The sequence below is a fragment of the Chrysochloris asiatica genome, unplaced genomic scaffold (assembly GCF_000296735.1).
Source record: "Chrysochloris asiatica unplaced genomic scaffold, ChrAsi1.0 scaffold00042, whole genome shotgun sequence".
Taxonomy (NCBI): Eukaryota; Metazoa; Chordata; class Mammalia; order Afrosoricida; family Chrysochloridae; genus Chrysochloris; species Chrysochloris asiatica.
Window position 1 is genome coordinate 13,545,957 of NW_006408560.1, and position 13,174 is coordinate 13,559,130.

Below are 13,174 nucleotides of genomic sequence, written 5' to 3' on the forward strand. Positions count from 1 at the left end.
GCAAATGTCTCCCTTCCTCTTGCTAGGGACATGAGAAGTGGGGAGGGGCAACTGCCACTTCACCTTGTGCTTAAGGACCATGAAGGCCACACTCCTGTCTCCTGCCCTTCCCCACCCCAGTGAGGAATGCATTCTAGGGCTGTAAGGAAGAACAGCCGGGGGGTGGTGTCTGGATCAGATAGTGCTTTAAAAATAAAAACAAATAAAGCCCAGTGCAGGACTTTGGCTGAAAGGAATAAGAACTTCTAGATGATTAGGCCCAAGAGGAGCAGACACCATCCAGGCTCTGCTACTTTTCAGTACCATGGCAATGGGGCTGTGACAGGGCCTCACTTGCATCCTATTATCAGGTGAGGAAATGAGGTATAAGGGCTCTGCCCCTTTTCAAGCTTTCCTTCAGTCAAGTCAGTGAGGCCAGGGCATTAAGGACGCCAAAAGCTGAAGAAAGGCGCTGAAGATAATGTGCAACAGATGGCCAAGATTGGGGGAGGGTAGTAGGACCACAGACTCCAGACTTCCGGGACAGTCCAAACTTCAAATATCCTGGTCTGTCAGACCACATATCCCACTTTTTGGCAAAAACATGGTCATTCGGAGAAAAGCACAAGAGAGGTGGAGAAAGGACCAGTGACTTTGGTATGAGGGAGATAATGTCCTGACAGCATCTCTTACCTACTATCTTGAAGCCCCAAATCACCAAGAAACCGCTGTAGCCAAGAACTCTCCAGCTTCTTCAAGCTATCTGGTTCTCTGAGAGGAGTCAGGTAGTCTCCAAGGAGGCAAAGGGGAAGGTGGAAGAGGGGAAAATCCCCATGGATGCCCTCCTAAAGCCATCTCACAGACCCCATGGAAAGACTACTACAAAGATGGGATGACCCCAACTCCTCTGGCCAGAAACCTTGATGACAAAAAACGTCAGCTGGAACTGTGGGGCTGAAACAGGCACAAGGCTTGGCAGGCAGAGGGGACACCCCGGCCCTCCAGGTTTTCCTTCAGCCTCTTTTCTATTGCAGCCACAGCACTCGGCTTCCATGACAGCCACATACAAAATGGCTCTGGCTCTGCGCAGCAAGGCTTTGGTTTCCTGGACCTCTGTAGATCTCAGCGGGCAAGTGTCCAGAAAAGTGAGCGATCCTGGCCCTCTTCCACTTGCCCACCTCAGTTCCTTTTCTGCCCCCAGGAACCACTGTTTCTGCCCCCAGGGGAATGAGAAGCCATTGGAAACAAGGACCAAGAGCCACACACAGAAACAATCACCCAGAAGAGCAGGCAGGGGACTTGTGCGCTTCCCTGGGCAACCTTGTCAGCATCACCCGTCGTTAGCAGCCACCAGCTGCCCCATGCCCTCACGGATGTAGACGGATTGAATCTCCTTGGTCTTGAGGCAGAGATCGCAGGCCCAGACAGCAGAGGCCTCTGTGGTCAGCAGCCCGTAGGCACTCTCAGTCATGCCTGTGCACTCACGGTGGAACCACTTCTGGCAGGAGGCCTCACACAGAATGGCATCCTGGTCGTCATTCACCTCACTTCGGCAGGCACCACATGGATACACCAAGCCTGGGGGAGGCTGGGGTCCCGAGCCCCCACCTGCCTTGCCAGGAGGTGCCAGGCTGTTTGCATCTGGAGTGCCCCCACCCCGGCCGCTGCTATTTGGGGGGAAACTAGGTTGATTCCCATTAACAGCAGCAGCTGGGGAGCCGGAATGGGGCTCCTGAGGAAAAGCAGTGGGAGCAGGTGGGTTCAACGGTTTCCCCCCATCCTCACCACCAGGGCCAGGAAAGCCAGGGTCTGGACCCGGAAAGGGACTTGTGTTAGGGGGCAGGCTGGGAAGCCCCTGACCAGGTCTTTGAAGAGGAGAGGGACCAAAAGGTGCTCCTGGTTGGGCAAAACGTTGGGGAAGAGGAGGACCCAGCTCCCCTCTGGGAGGTTGTCCCATTGTGGGTGAGATCATGGGCCCAAATCCTCCCACTGGGCCTGTCATCATCTGCCCACTTGGAGGGCTAAAGTTTTGACCCAGCGGTTGGTTAAAGGGCTGGCTGGAAAAGTTCATGTTGCCTGGAGGTGGGTAGCCAGGTCCCTGGGGGGGCATATTGAAAGCAGGGCCCATAGGGTTGGGAGGGAAAGGAGGAGGCTGTCGACGAAGAGGCTGGGGACCCCCTCCACCTCCAGTGCCGTATCCTGGGGGCACCTGGCCAGCCATACCCCCCTGTACACGAAAGCCTCCAAAGGGCACAGGACTGCCAAGGAAAGGAGGGGCTGCAGCCCCCACTTTAGGGGCTCCAAAGTCATCTTCAAAAGGGTTGGATGCAACCAGATGATCTACCATAGGAGTCGGGGGTGGTGCAAACTCTGTCAGATGTGAGTATGCAGGGCCCTAGAGGGGAACAGAATAGGGTCATTGAGGGAGACAGAGATGCAGAGCTAAACCAGGAGAGCACTAGAAACACAATCCATGTTCTGAAGACTGGTTCTGGCCAGCTCAGATCTTAAACCAAGATAGACCTGAGAATGCAACAGCCAGACAGAGCGTGGAGAGAAAAACCAGCATAGTGCAGGAATTGTGTTTTGAATCCCAGCTCTGACCTTGAATACCTTCAAGACCCTGGAGCAAGTACTTAATTTTTAAGACTCAAATTTCTCACTGATAAAAAAGGGTAATGCCCATCTCCCAAATCTGTTAAAAAAACAATTCAGTACAACCCATTAGAGAAAGTTCAGTAAGTAGCAACTGTTGTTATCATAAGGAAACCACGACAGGAAAAAAGGAGGGAACACGGGATCTGTAATCCCACCTGATGGGATCTTTGACCAAACATCTCTTGGAGGGAAACTAATTCTGTGTTAGTTTGCTATGAGGTTAAGGACATACACCAGAAACAGAGCAAGAGAGTTTCCCTTCTCTGGAGATCTGACCCAATATCCACAGATACAGGAGTAACCAAGTAGAGAGGGTCTGAGGGGCTGCTAGGAATCACCCCCACCACCAACCACCACCCACTCACCTGAGTATTTGACTTCCTTCGCTTCTTTTCTGGGCTCTTCATTTGCAGACCTGGAAGAGCAGCAAATGGCAGGCGTAGACAAGTTTTCCTGAGGTTTCTCCAACCTTTCTTCCAGCCATCCCCTGATAATCCCTCTGCCTTTTAACTGTATACTTGGTCATCTATTTAACCAATACTGACCATAGGTGTGATTCAAAAAATGAATTGTGAGTATGATTGTACTCTCAGCTACCTCTTGCCTCAAGTGCAGGATTCGCCACCTCTAATACACGTCTTGATGTGCTCAGATTCCAAGAGACTCCAGAATCCCAGGCGCCTCCAAACCCCAGAGCCATCACTCTATGACACCCTCTCCCAAACCCTGGAGGCCTTCACCCACCCACTTTCTTCACCCAAGCCTTTCTTCAGGCCCCTCAGCCTAAGACTCCCTCATCCTCCTCAACCGCCCTGTCAACTCCCCCCTACAAGGTCCCCAAGCCATCGGCCTCTCCAGCCCTCGTCCCTCTCAGCACTCTCACCGGCCTTGCCCTGCTTCCTCCCGGTGCTGGGCGGCGCAGGGGGCGGTGCGGGGCCGCCACCTCCCTCCAGCTTGTCCGGTGGGGGCGGCGCCGAGGCGGCCATGGAGTGGGGGACCCGGGTTAGCGACGGCTGGGGATGAAGGAGCCCTCGGGCGGCATCATCACCCAGAAGAAAAGTCAGGGGCCATGCAGGCCCCCAAGCTCCAGCAACCCCAAGATGCGGTGAGGGAGAGGCACCGGGCCAAAGCACGAACTGCGCGCTCGCTCCAGACTCACCGCCCGCCCGTAGCAGCAGCCACAGGAACCGGAACTCAGCTAGGCTACCACCACTGAGCCCGGCGAGAAGGGGGAGCGAGGACTGGACCGGACTCTACACCTGAAAGCTCCGCGCGTAGGGAGAATCATACCCCCCGGGCCTAGTGCAGAAGGCCGTCTCACCCCGGGGGAACGGCCTATACCACTGCATCTCTGGGCGGTGACATCCAACCCTAGCCGCCGGACTGTACCATTTTGGGCAGGGGAGTCGCCGCAGAGAGGGTGCACGCGCGATGCGATCCGAGGCGCGCGCCTGAAAGGCCCTGGCATCTTGGGGGTCTGGCCACCCGTCGCCAACAGGGCAATAAGCTCGAACCCTGGCCGCCGAAGCCGGCAACGCCGACAAACACAGCCATCCTCATGGGGGCTGTTGGTCCCGCACGACCCCCCATGCCGCACCCACTCCTATGTCCCCAGAGTTCCTTCGGGCGCTGTCGACCAGGTGGGTCAGGCTGCGCCGCACCCTGAGCCTCCCACTCCCCTCCCGCCGCTGCGGGCCCACCACAAACAAAGGCCTGCAAGAGGGACTGAAGAGGCTGAAGTAGAAGAAATACGGACTTTAATGAGGATATTTCCCTTTGGTATAAGGTGAGACCCGTGAAAAACATCCACACAAAATATGGAGGCGAAGAGTTAAAACTCTTCCCTTATTCACAAGGCCGAAAGCAAGCAGGGCCGGCGTCTTTGAGGCTAAACTAGGTCTAGGGCAGGGTTGGGCATGGAGAGAAAGTTCGCAATAAATATAACTGCAGGTTTTCGTGTTCCTAACACTTAACTCAGCCAGACTTCTGAGCACACAGCCTTGGCCAGAAGAGGCCCAAGTTTATCAAATCCTAACTCTTAATCAACTTTTCTCTCTGCCTCAGGTCTCCCCTAAAAAACAGATGCTGCCGGTCCCTATTACCAAACTGTTGTTAAGTGCTGTCAAGTTCGGTGCCAACTCATAGCGACCCTATACAGGATTTTCCAAGGAATGGCTGGTGGGTTTGAACTGCCAACCTTGCAGTTAGCAGTCCAGTGCTACAGTGCCCCACCAGGCCAAACAGACTAAGATGAGGAAAATGCCAATAATTGTAAAAGGGGTTTTGAAAAGTCAAGATTTGATTATATAAACGTAATGGATTACAGTAATTTTGTGCTCCAGAATAAGTCATGTAAAACAAAATTAGGAAAAGTCAATCTACAGCCCTAAAACAGATGTGTATAAAATAAAAAAAAATCAAATCAAAGCAGTTCCACATCTAGAGATGGTATTTGGGGATTGTCTACTGCTTTCGAGTCTCGATGCCCCTATTCCCTCCACAAATCCTCCTGAGAGAGTTAAGTGAAAAGGAGGCCCAATTTCCAAGGCCAAAATAAGTACCCCACCCCCCCCTCCAACAGATGGAGGCAGGGCTACACTTTGGCTGTAGAGTATAACATGCATGCAACATGGGGGGGGGGCTTACAAAATGTATATACAGACCCCTTCTGAGAGGGACCCCGGCCAGGAGGCACTGAGCAAGGGAGGGGGCCATCTCCCCCCTGGCCGGGAGGGGGGCTCTGGGACAGTCTGTAAGGGTTGCATATCCCCTGAGAGAGGACAACTGCTTCTCCTGCCTGTCTTCTTCCAACCCAAACTGGATCGGATGTAGAACAAGAGGACAGGGTCTCAGAAGCCAAGGTGTCAGACCCCTGTCCCTCAACCTCAGGAGCCCGAAAAAACTCTTTGCATAAAATATCTTCAGACCTAGGAGATGGTCAAAGGCACAAAGTTGAAACACTGGGGTGGGGAGTAGATATTTAGAGGGACTTGGGGGAATACCCTGAGCCCAGGGGTAGACCAAAGATATTCATTCCCCCTTTCCTGGAAGGGTGATAGCTCCATTGGGCTTATCACCACAGGGCATTTTTCATTATAAGGAGGCACTGCCCAGGCCTCAATCACCCACCTTCTTGGGGAAGGGGGCATCAGGTTGGCACAGGCAAAGCCCAGGGAAGGGGACCATTCTGTACATTAATACTTTGGTGAGGTTTAGTGAGAAGCTGAATCTCCTGACTCAAACCCTCTCAGCTGGATGCTGAGTCTCAGTGTCCACACTCCGCCAGCTCCTACACAAGGCCAAGAGGTCTTGAGAGTCAGGGAATAGGGTGGAAGGGCTAGAGGGCATCTTTAAGAAGGCAGCACTGGGATGGATCACAGTTTCCGCTCCACAGGCTGCTGTAGACAAAGTTCGCTGCCCGCAGAGATGATGGGCAAGTGATTGTCCATGTGGTAGCTGATGAGATGACTGACACTGTCAAAGCGGTGATCCTTTGTCCGAACCTGGGAAGGGAGAGAGTCAATTTAGGTGAAGAGTCAAGACCTCAGCCCCCAAAGTTGAGGAAGTAGGAACAGTCAGTCATGAGAGTTGAGGAAGGAGAAAAAGCAAGCAGGGGGGTGGGAACTGTCCATCTTAATCACTGAGGCTTCTCTAGAAACCAGAGAGGACTGTGGGATTGAGCAGGGAGGTGAAGTGGGAAAGGGTACAGGGGACATCAGCTCAGGAGTCATGGCATTGAGGGCTAGCCACTCTTGCCTTGCCCTGAAGAAGCTGGCATGGGTTGGAAGAGGATGCACAGTGTAAACAAAGATGTGGAAAGGAGGCTGAAGTGGCTATAGTGAAGAAACCAAAGTTGGGAGTGGCAGGGAGCCAGTGCAGACAGGATTCTGAGCCTTGATTTGGGGGGAAGTCGGGAACCCTGGTTCCTCTTGCTAGAGGAGACTTTTGGGGTCTCTACCCTCTCACCATCTGACTTGGGCACCACCACCTCTTCAGGGGCTCAAATGAAATGAGCACTAAAGCCCTTTCCAGCTCTGATGGGCGTTTAACATGCAGTGATTTGAGGACTGGCTGGAGTCAGCTTAGGCTCAGGGACGTGAAAAAGGGAAGAAACCCTAAGCTGCTGGAGAGGGGACACCAGACTCTCTGAAGAACAAGAGAGGCTTCATATAGTGCTCAGCAAAGAGAGGGCCTAGGAAGCAGTGACTGAAGGAAAAGAACTGCATTAAAAGTTCTATACGCCACCCCCACATACATACACCCCTCTGCCATACTCACCACACCCTCAGGGTCCACCAGGAGCAAGTGTTTGGGCTGACCACTCTGCAAGCCGGTGAGCACATACTGGCCAGGCGTGGTTGTGCTCTCGCGTACTAGGAAGTCCCCATTGAGCTGCAGCAAGGCCTCAGCCTCCCGCCGGCTCAGCTTCCCATGGAACCAGGACTCCCCTCGGAGCTGCTCAGCCATGGACACCAACTGAGGAGGTGGAGGCATCCGGAGGGCATCTTCAAAGGGCTCTGAGGATGCAGAAAGAGCTAGGAGAGGCAGCTGGCACAAGGTACACCCAGAATCCAGACATTAGGGGACAGGAGGAGTCTAGGATGAACAGGAAAAGAGGGACCTAGAGGAAAGATGGGGATGCAGACTGGAGAAAGAGCACTCACTCATGTCAAAGATATCTCGGGGTGCACTGCCATTGATGGCAGGATTGGGGGACATGCCCCCACCCCCTGCTTGCCGGGCCTTGTCTAGGTTCTGGATGTTGACATAGGAGGGATCATCAAAGAGCTCTCTGCCTGCTGAGAAAAGGGAAGCTTTATAATGAGACTGCACCTCTGGATCTGCCCATCTCATCTCCCTTCATACCTGGGCAAGGCGGTGCAGGTGGCATCTGTTTGCGGACTTCTGTGTCTCCCCCTACAGGCTGCCAGGACAGAAAAATAAGGTGAAACCAGAAGTTTGAATCAGACACACCCATCCTGGGCCCAGCCCACCTCTATCCAAGCAACTTACCAGTGTAGCCCCCAGGTGGCTGGGGGTTTGAGCACAGGGTGGAGTAGATCGAGCAGCCCCTGGGATGGCTCCTTCCCGAAGCCTCATATCCACCACCCCTCCAAGAGGGGGTTCCTTCCCTGGGTAGTCATTATAGTACTGATGGTCTGGTGGTTCTTCCTCCTCCTCATCCCAAGCGGAGCCATCAAAGCCAGCCATCCTGAGCATAACAGGGCAGAGTGAGGAGTGCAGGTGTAAATGTGTGTGGAGTTGGAGGGGGGAAGAAGGAACTAAACAGTGGCACTTATTACAGGTTAGGCTTGAGGCTGCAGGTTTTACATTCATGATCATTTTATCCTCCTGACAACCCTGTAAGGTAGGTATTCGTTTCCTGCCCAGTTTATAGTAAGGAAAATGAGAGTCAAAAAGGTGAAAAGATTTCTCAAGGTCTTAGAATTAAAAGGTGGTAAAGCTGAGATTAAGGAGCTCTGGTAGCGTAGTGGTTACGAGTAGGGCTGCTAACCTCAGAGTCAGCAGTTGGAAACTACCAGCAGTTCTGTTGGAGAAAGATGAGGCTTTCTGCTCCCATAAAGATTTACAGCCTCGGGAACCCTATATGCGGTCGCTATGAGTTGGAACTGACTCTAAGGCACACCACACCACCACAAAGTTAAGGTTTTAAGTTCAAATTTAACTTTAAAGCTCACACCCTGCCACTGTCTCCCAAAGTGGGGAAAGGAATCACTAACTAGAATGGAGGAGGGAAGGAGAATCACAGAATCTTTTAACCTCCTGGAAATACTACATGCCTACTAGCCCCACTGTTTGTTCCCAGAGACCTGAGTTGAAGAAGGTAGGGATCTCAGAAGGATAGTCTCTAGGGACAGAAAAAGGCGGAACAAAAGAGAAAGAGAAATGGGCGAGGAAGAGGGATGGGCCAGCAGTGAAGAGACTGGAACTAGAAGAGTTCATCTAGCCCGGAACAGAGCTGCAAGCTGGAAATCTGGGAATACAGCTCCATAGAGGGCAAACAAGAGGCAGGGCCTCCAAAGCCTTTCCTAATGGGCCACAGGAAACGTAAGAATAGCAGGAAGTGGGAAGCAGAGACACACAGGGTATTTCCTTCCCTGAGCCTCTCTGAGCTCACATGTGGGGAGAACAGACCTACTTTCCCAACTAGGTTCCAGTCAGTGCCCAAGAGCTGCCCCACCCCTCCTCACCGGCTCACCTGTCGTGGGGAGTGACTAGCTTGGGTGGGTTCCTGAGGTACTGTTTGAAGCGCAACTCAAAGGCCTGGCCAATAGTGCTGATGACATCCTGGGCAAGTCCTTCAGGACACTCCAAGATGTGGCAGGCTGGGGGCACAGCAGAGGCTGTCAGTGAGCTCTCAGGTGGGGGTTGCTGGAGGACGCGTGTGGACAGGGGCTCTCATCTTCCCCAGCAGGAGTCCCTGATTATCTCTACTCCAAGCAGGAAAAGAAGACTCCAGTCCTGCTCACCTGCTTCAAGGACAGCCGGTCCCACCCAGGGCTCCCCACCGCGCCTCACCTCACCTCTCTGATTCACGGGGTCTTTGGCAACATAGGCAACATATTCAGCTGTGTCCTGGAGTGGACAGAGAAGAGTTCAGTTAGCTGTTGGGTTGGCTATCTTTTATAACCCAACTCACTCCTGACTCCCAAAATCCAGTCCTTTTCAGCTGTCCCCTCAGTGCTAACACCCCCACATCTCTAGCCAATGTCTTCCCAGTCCCCTTATACCACCTCTGCTCTTTTCTCAACTTACCGGATCCCCGCCAGATGCAAACGAGATGGATTGCATGTGGTGGTTGGCTATGATCTGAAGGTTAGGGCAGGGGATGGAGAAGGAAGGCAATGATGAGTGTCAGGCAGTCTCAGGATCCACCTGTGTGCTCCTAACTCTGACCCACCTTCATGGCTTCTTACCCTATGGCCTTATATTTCCTCATCACTGTCCTGCTGTCCTCTTTCCTAATTTTTTGCCCTCATAAGCAGATCCCACCCTTCTAAGCCCTGCCATCAGTGTTTCTGGTCCCCCTGACTCACCCCACCAACCTGTTTGCAGTCAGCTGCCATGAGATTGAGGCTGCTGGTAGAGACTGTGAGAGTGATTGGCATTCCAGCAAATTTCAGGTTACTCCTCCCCAGGATGGAGCTGAGTGGGCGGCTACAGGGCTAGGGAAGGGCCCAGGGGGTTCAGAAGCTGAGGGTTCCCAGCAACAGGAAACCACACTTCTGCCTTTTGACATGCCCACCAGCCTTCCTCCTGCCCCTCCACATCTCCTCCCATCAACATCCCTAGCCCCATCAACCCCAGGTACCTTTCTTCTCCTTGTTGCCCCCTTAGCACCTGGCACAGCCTCACACACCAGACTGATGGCCTCCCTGAGGAACAGAGGGGTACTCAGACCCAGAACCTGCATTCCACTCAGCTGGGACTACACTGGGATGGGGGAGGGGAAGGCTAGGCCAGACTCCGGGGGCACTCCAGGCTCTTTGTCGTGGTGGATTGAATTAAGGGCCTTTAATATTTGATGACACTGTGAGGCTGCTTCCTGACTGATTGGGTTAGGGCCTCAATGAGTATAGCCCCACCCCCTTCCAGCCACTAAATGTCCTCGTCCCTTCCCAAAGGCAGCAGCAACTTTTAATCTACCCCTTTTTTCCCACTCAAGCTCCACCTGCTGCCAGCTGCCTCTGCCACCTTCCCCACAACTCACAAGGATAGATAGGTAAGAAGGACAGGATCAGGACCACAGTTCCCTTTCTCATTCAGATTGAGACTTGCTGCCTTCACTTCAAACAAGCCACCTCTACCACCACAACTATGGGATCCTCTCCCATTCCCCCACTTCCCATGGCACCCACAATCCACCACCCTCCCCACTGACCTGGTCACTTGAGTCCGGGTGTTGAAGTCCAGAGCACGCATTGACTGCAGGACCTCCACACAGCCCATGTACTGAGGGGAAGGATGGGGGGGGGGGGGTGATAACTAGTCAGCCCCTCCCACCAACCTCTTCACAAAGGACCCTAAGACTCCTGTCTTCCATCTCAAAGGTAAAAAAAGTAAAGAAGTGCGAGTTCTGCCCACTGACCCTGGCTATAATCCACAATGTGCAAGACATCAGGGAATGAGAATAAAGAGCCACTAGGAGGACCTCAGGCATCTGGGAACAGAATTTGGAGGGGAGTGACTGGGCTTGGGGTAGGGTGGAGTGGAGGCAATCTAGTGACATCTCCAGAAAAGGGGAGGAGACTGGAGGGGGGAAATCAAGAAGTCACTTATTCCAGCATCTCCTAAGGGCCTACCATGTGCTAGGCATTGTGCTAAGCATGGCTGGGGGGACGGGGGGAGGGGAGGAGTCAGGAGAAGGAAGGGGGCCCAGGCAGAGCTGGAAGGGAAGGGGCTACAGAATCAAAGAATGGCAAAGAAAGGCTTACTAAAGGAAATGGGACTTAGGACAGAGCCCTCAAGGAGGGGGTTGTTGGGGAAGAGCAGGGAAAAAAAATTTCAGCAAAGCTGGAGTGAGGAACTGGAAGGGGGTCTGGGAAAGAGTGGAATAGGGGACATTCACTCACCCGAACCAAGTAGGAAACCCCGGGTCCCATGACTTTGTCGTTGGGATGCAGCCAGCCCCGCGTGGGCTTATTGACAAAGCTCCCGTGGCGGGTCCACTCCTCGCCCCCCAGCTGGCCCCCTTCCACCCGAGTCCTGCGCCCGCCGCCTCCACTCAGCTTGTTCATGTCCTGGAGGAGGTGCAGGGGGCCTGAGTCCAGCAAGGCTGCCCCTGCCATCCCCTCCCCATCCTCCACTGCCTTTCCTGGCTCCCCCCTCAGCCCCGGGCGCCCCCCAGCTGGGTTAGCCAGCTTCAGGTTGCTCATCCGGGGGAAGAAGGAGCACAGGGTGGTGGGACTATCGTCCCCAGGCAGAGGTGGCAGGATAGGCCCCAGAGATGAGGCTGATGGGGAAGGCAGCTCCTCCGGGGGGGTGGACCCTGAAGCCCCCTCCTCCAGCGATGACAGAGACTCATTCCGAAGTGGGTTGTATTTGGGCTTGGGGGGAAGGAGATCCATGGCTCGAGTGAAAGGGGTGCTGTTGCCCAGCCCGGCCCCCCTGCCAATCAGGGCAAGGGGGCCAGGCAGGGGGCATCCCCAGGCCCTTAGCCTGGTTGGACCTCTATAGCCCAAGGGTCTCAGGAGTCCTGGGGAGGGAGAGAGACAGGTGGCTTCAGCTCCCCCAGCTCAGCCCCAAATAGTTTCAGGGTCCATCCCTGCAAAGCGTAGAGCCTCTTCTCTGCCGATAAGAGAACAGGCTGGACTCAGAGCTGCCTAGCTCCTCCCCGGAGGCGGGGACCTGAGGGGAGAGACCAATCCTAAAGACAGTGCTGACTCACAGGCTCTGAGGGGCTGAGCCCCCACAGCCGCGCCAACCTAGAACCCTAGCTGGGGTAGGGAGAGCCACGTCCCTCTTTCCCCACCTCCAAACAAACAACCAGTAATCTGGGGAGAGTAAATTGGGGTTGAAGGGAAGGATGGAGGAAAGAGAAGGAAAGGAGAGCGATAAGAGATCTGGATCAGTCCAAACAGGACATGGGCAGGCCAGGGGAGCAGGAAGCCAAGGGGGAGGGGGAAGCAATGAGCGAGGAAACAGAGGCAGCTGCCTGTGGAAAAGGGAGGGGATACCTGAGTTCAGCACTTTCTTTCCTGTCCTCCAGCCCAGGCCAACCAACCCCCTCACTAACACACTGTGGAGTGGTGGCCCCAGGAAGTCTGAGCCATCAACATCATCTGCTACAACTGCAGATGCTGACTGGAAGTTGAGCTATGGGGAAGAGAAAGAGTTGACCCCAGTGGATGCAGGGAAGGGTAAAGCTGGTGAAGTAAGGAGGATGAAGTTCCACCTAGGTGGTATATAAAGAACCCACCAGGTGAGAGCTGGAGCAAGAGGACTGGCTGGCTGAGGCTGGCATGGCACCTAACACAGTGGCAGCCTACAGCCAGGCACTGTTCTACCCCCTTTCCACAGGCAGTCAGTTAGCCAAAGCAAGCTGTCAAAGCTGAGAACTGTGGGGTCTGGGCACAAAACTAAAGTCAATTACCCAGGTCCCCTGGTGACAGAGGAGTGACAAGGAATCCACCATAGAGAACAGTGTCCTTCATATCAAGGGAGGGGAGTCTGGCTAGGGAGGGGGGATGAGTGGGACAGTTCTCCAGGAGAATAAGGGACTACAATCCACAAAGGAATCAAGGAGGACAGAAGACAGATCCATGCTAATAAATATAGGAGAAAGGGGTGCCAGAAGATGAGCTCAGGCTAGACACAGAGAACAATTCCAAACCCATCCCTCAACCTACAGCTTCCTGTCACAGCTCTGCTTGAGGTGGCGGCGGTGGGGGTGTCAAAAACAGGATACACATATCCCCAGGCTCACCTCAGAATTACCCTGTCCTTTTATTTACTTCAAAGAATAAAAATCAAATAATCATAATTTTCTAATGATTAACAATACTAGCACTTAATA

At 53.7% G+C, this 13,174-nt stretch overlaps 2 protein-coding genes across 3 annotated transcripts; both read right to left on the reverse strand.

Annotated features, from left to right (window-relative positions):
- Nucleotides 1-314: 314 nt before the first annotated feature.
- Nucleotides 315-3,820, reverse strand: PYGO2 (pygopus family PHD finger 2). Its single transcript, XM_006861513.1, has 3 exons — nucleotides 3,521-3,820; nucleotides 3,003-3,052; nucleotides 315-2,374 (listed from the first exon to the last, which is right to left on the reverse strand). The coding sequence occupies exons 1-3, from the start codon at nucleotides 3,621-3,623 to the stop codon at nucleotides 1,310-1,312; spliced, it is 1,218 nt and encodes a 405-aa protein (XP_006861575.1). The 5' UTR covers nucleotides 3,624-3,820; the 3' UTR covers nucleotides 315-1,309.
- Nucleotides 3,821-6,011: 2,191 nt separating this feature from the next.
- On the reverse strand, nucleotides 6,012-11,726 carry SHC1 (SHC (Src homology 2 domain containing) transforming protein 1). Of its 2 annotated transcripts, none has more exons than XM_006861515.1 (12): nucleotides 11,232-11,726; nucleotides 10,541-10,611; nucleotides 9,971-10,034; nucleotides 9,705-9,824; nucleotides 9,415-9,468; nucleotides 9,183-9,234; nucleotides 8,858-8,984; nucleotides 7,651-7,849; nucleotides 7,504-7,561; nucleotides 7,302-7,433; nucleotides 6,916-7,154; nucleotides 6,012-6,140 (listed from the first exon to the last, which is right to left on the reverse strand). In XM_006861515.1, the coding sequence occupies exons 1-12, from the start codon at nucleotides 11,724-11,726 to the stop codon at nucleotides 6,012-6,014; spliced, it is 1,740 nt and encodes a 579-aa protein (XP_006861577.1). The 2 variants fall into 2 exon arrangements, with proteins under 2 accessions (XP_006861577.1, XP_006861576.1); XM_006861514.1 differs by having other exon boundaries at nucleotides 7,302-7,436.
- Nucleotides 11,727-13,174: the final 1,448 nt, after the last annotated feature.

What these genes read in the sequence shown, in the direction of transcription:
- PYGO2 (XM_006861513.1), bottom strand. Translation starts at nt 3,623, where the DNA reads ATGGCCGCCTCGGCGCCGCCCCCACCGGACAAGCTGGAGGGAGGTGGC. An exon ending in GAGGAAGCAGGGCAAGGCCG is followed by an intron (nt 3,053 to 3,520) that starts GTGAGAGTGCTG and finishes CTGCTCTTCCAG; the next exon opens with GTCTGCAAATGAAGAGCCCA. An exon ending in GAAGGAAGTCAAATACTCAG is followed by an intron (nt 2,375 to 3,002) that starts GTGAGTGGGTGG and finishes GTTCCCCTCTAG; the next exon opens with GGCCCTGCATACTCACATCT.
- SHC1 (XM_006861514.1), bottom strand. Translation starts at nt 11,726, where the DNA reads ATGGATCTCCTTCCCCCCAAGCCCAAATACAACCCACTTCGGAATGAG. An exon ending in ACCCGGACTCAAGTGACCAG is followed by an intron (nt 10,035 to 10,540) that starts GTCAGTGGGGAG and finishes TCTGTTCCTCAG; the next exon opens with GGAGGCCATCAGTCTGGTGT. An exon ending in TGGCAGCTGACTGCAAACAG is followed by an intron (nt 9,469 to 9,704) that starts GTTGGTGGGGTG and finishes CCTAACCTTCAG; the next exon opens with ATCATAGCCAACCACCACAT.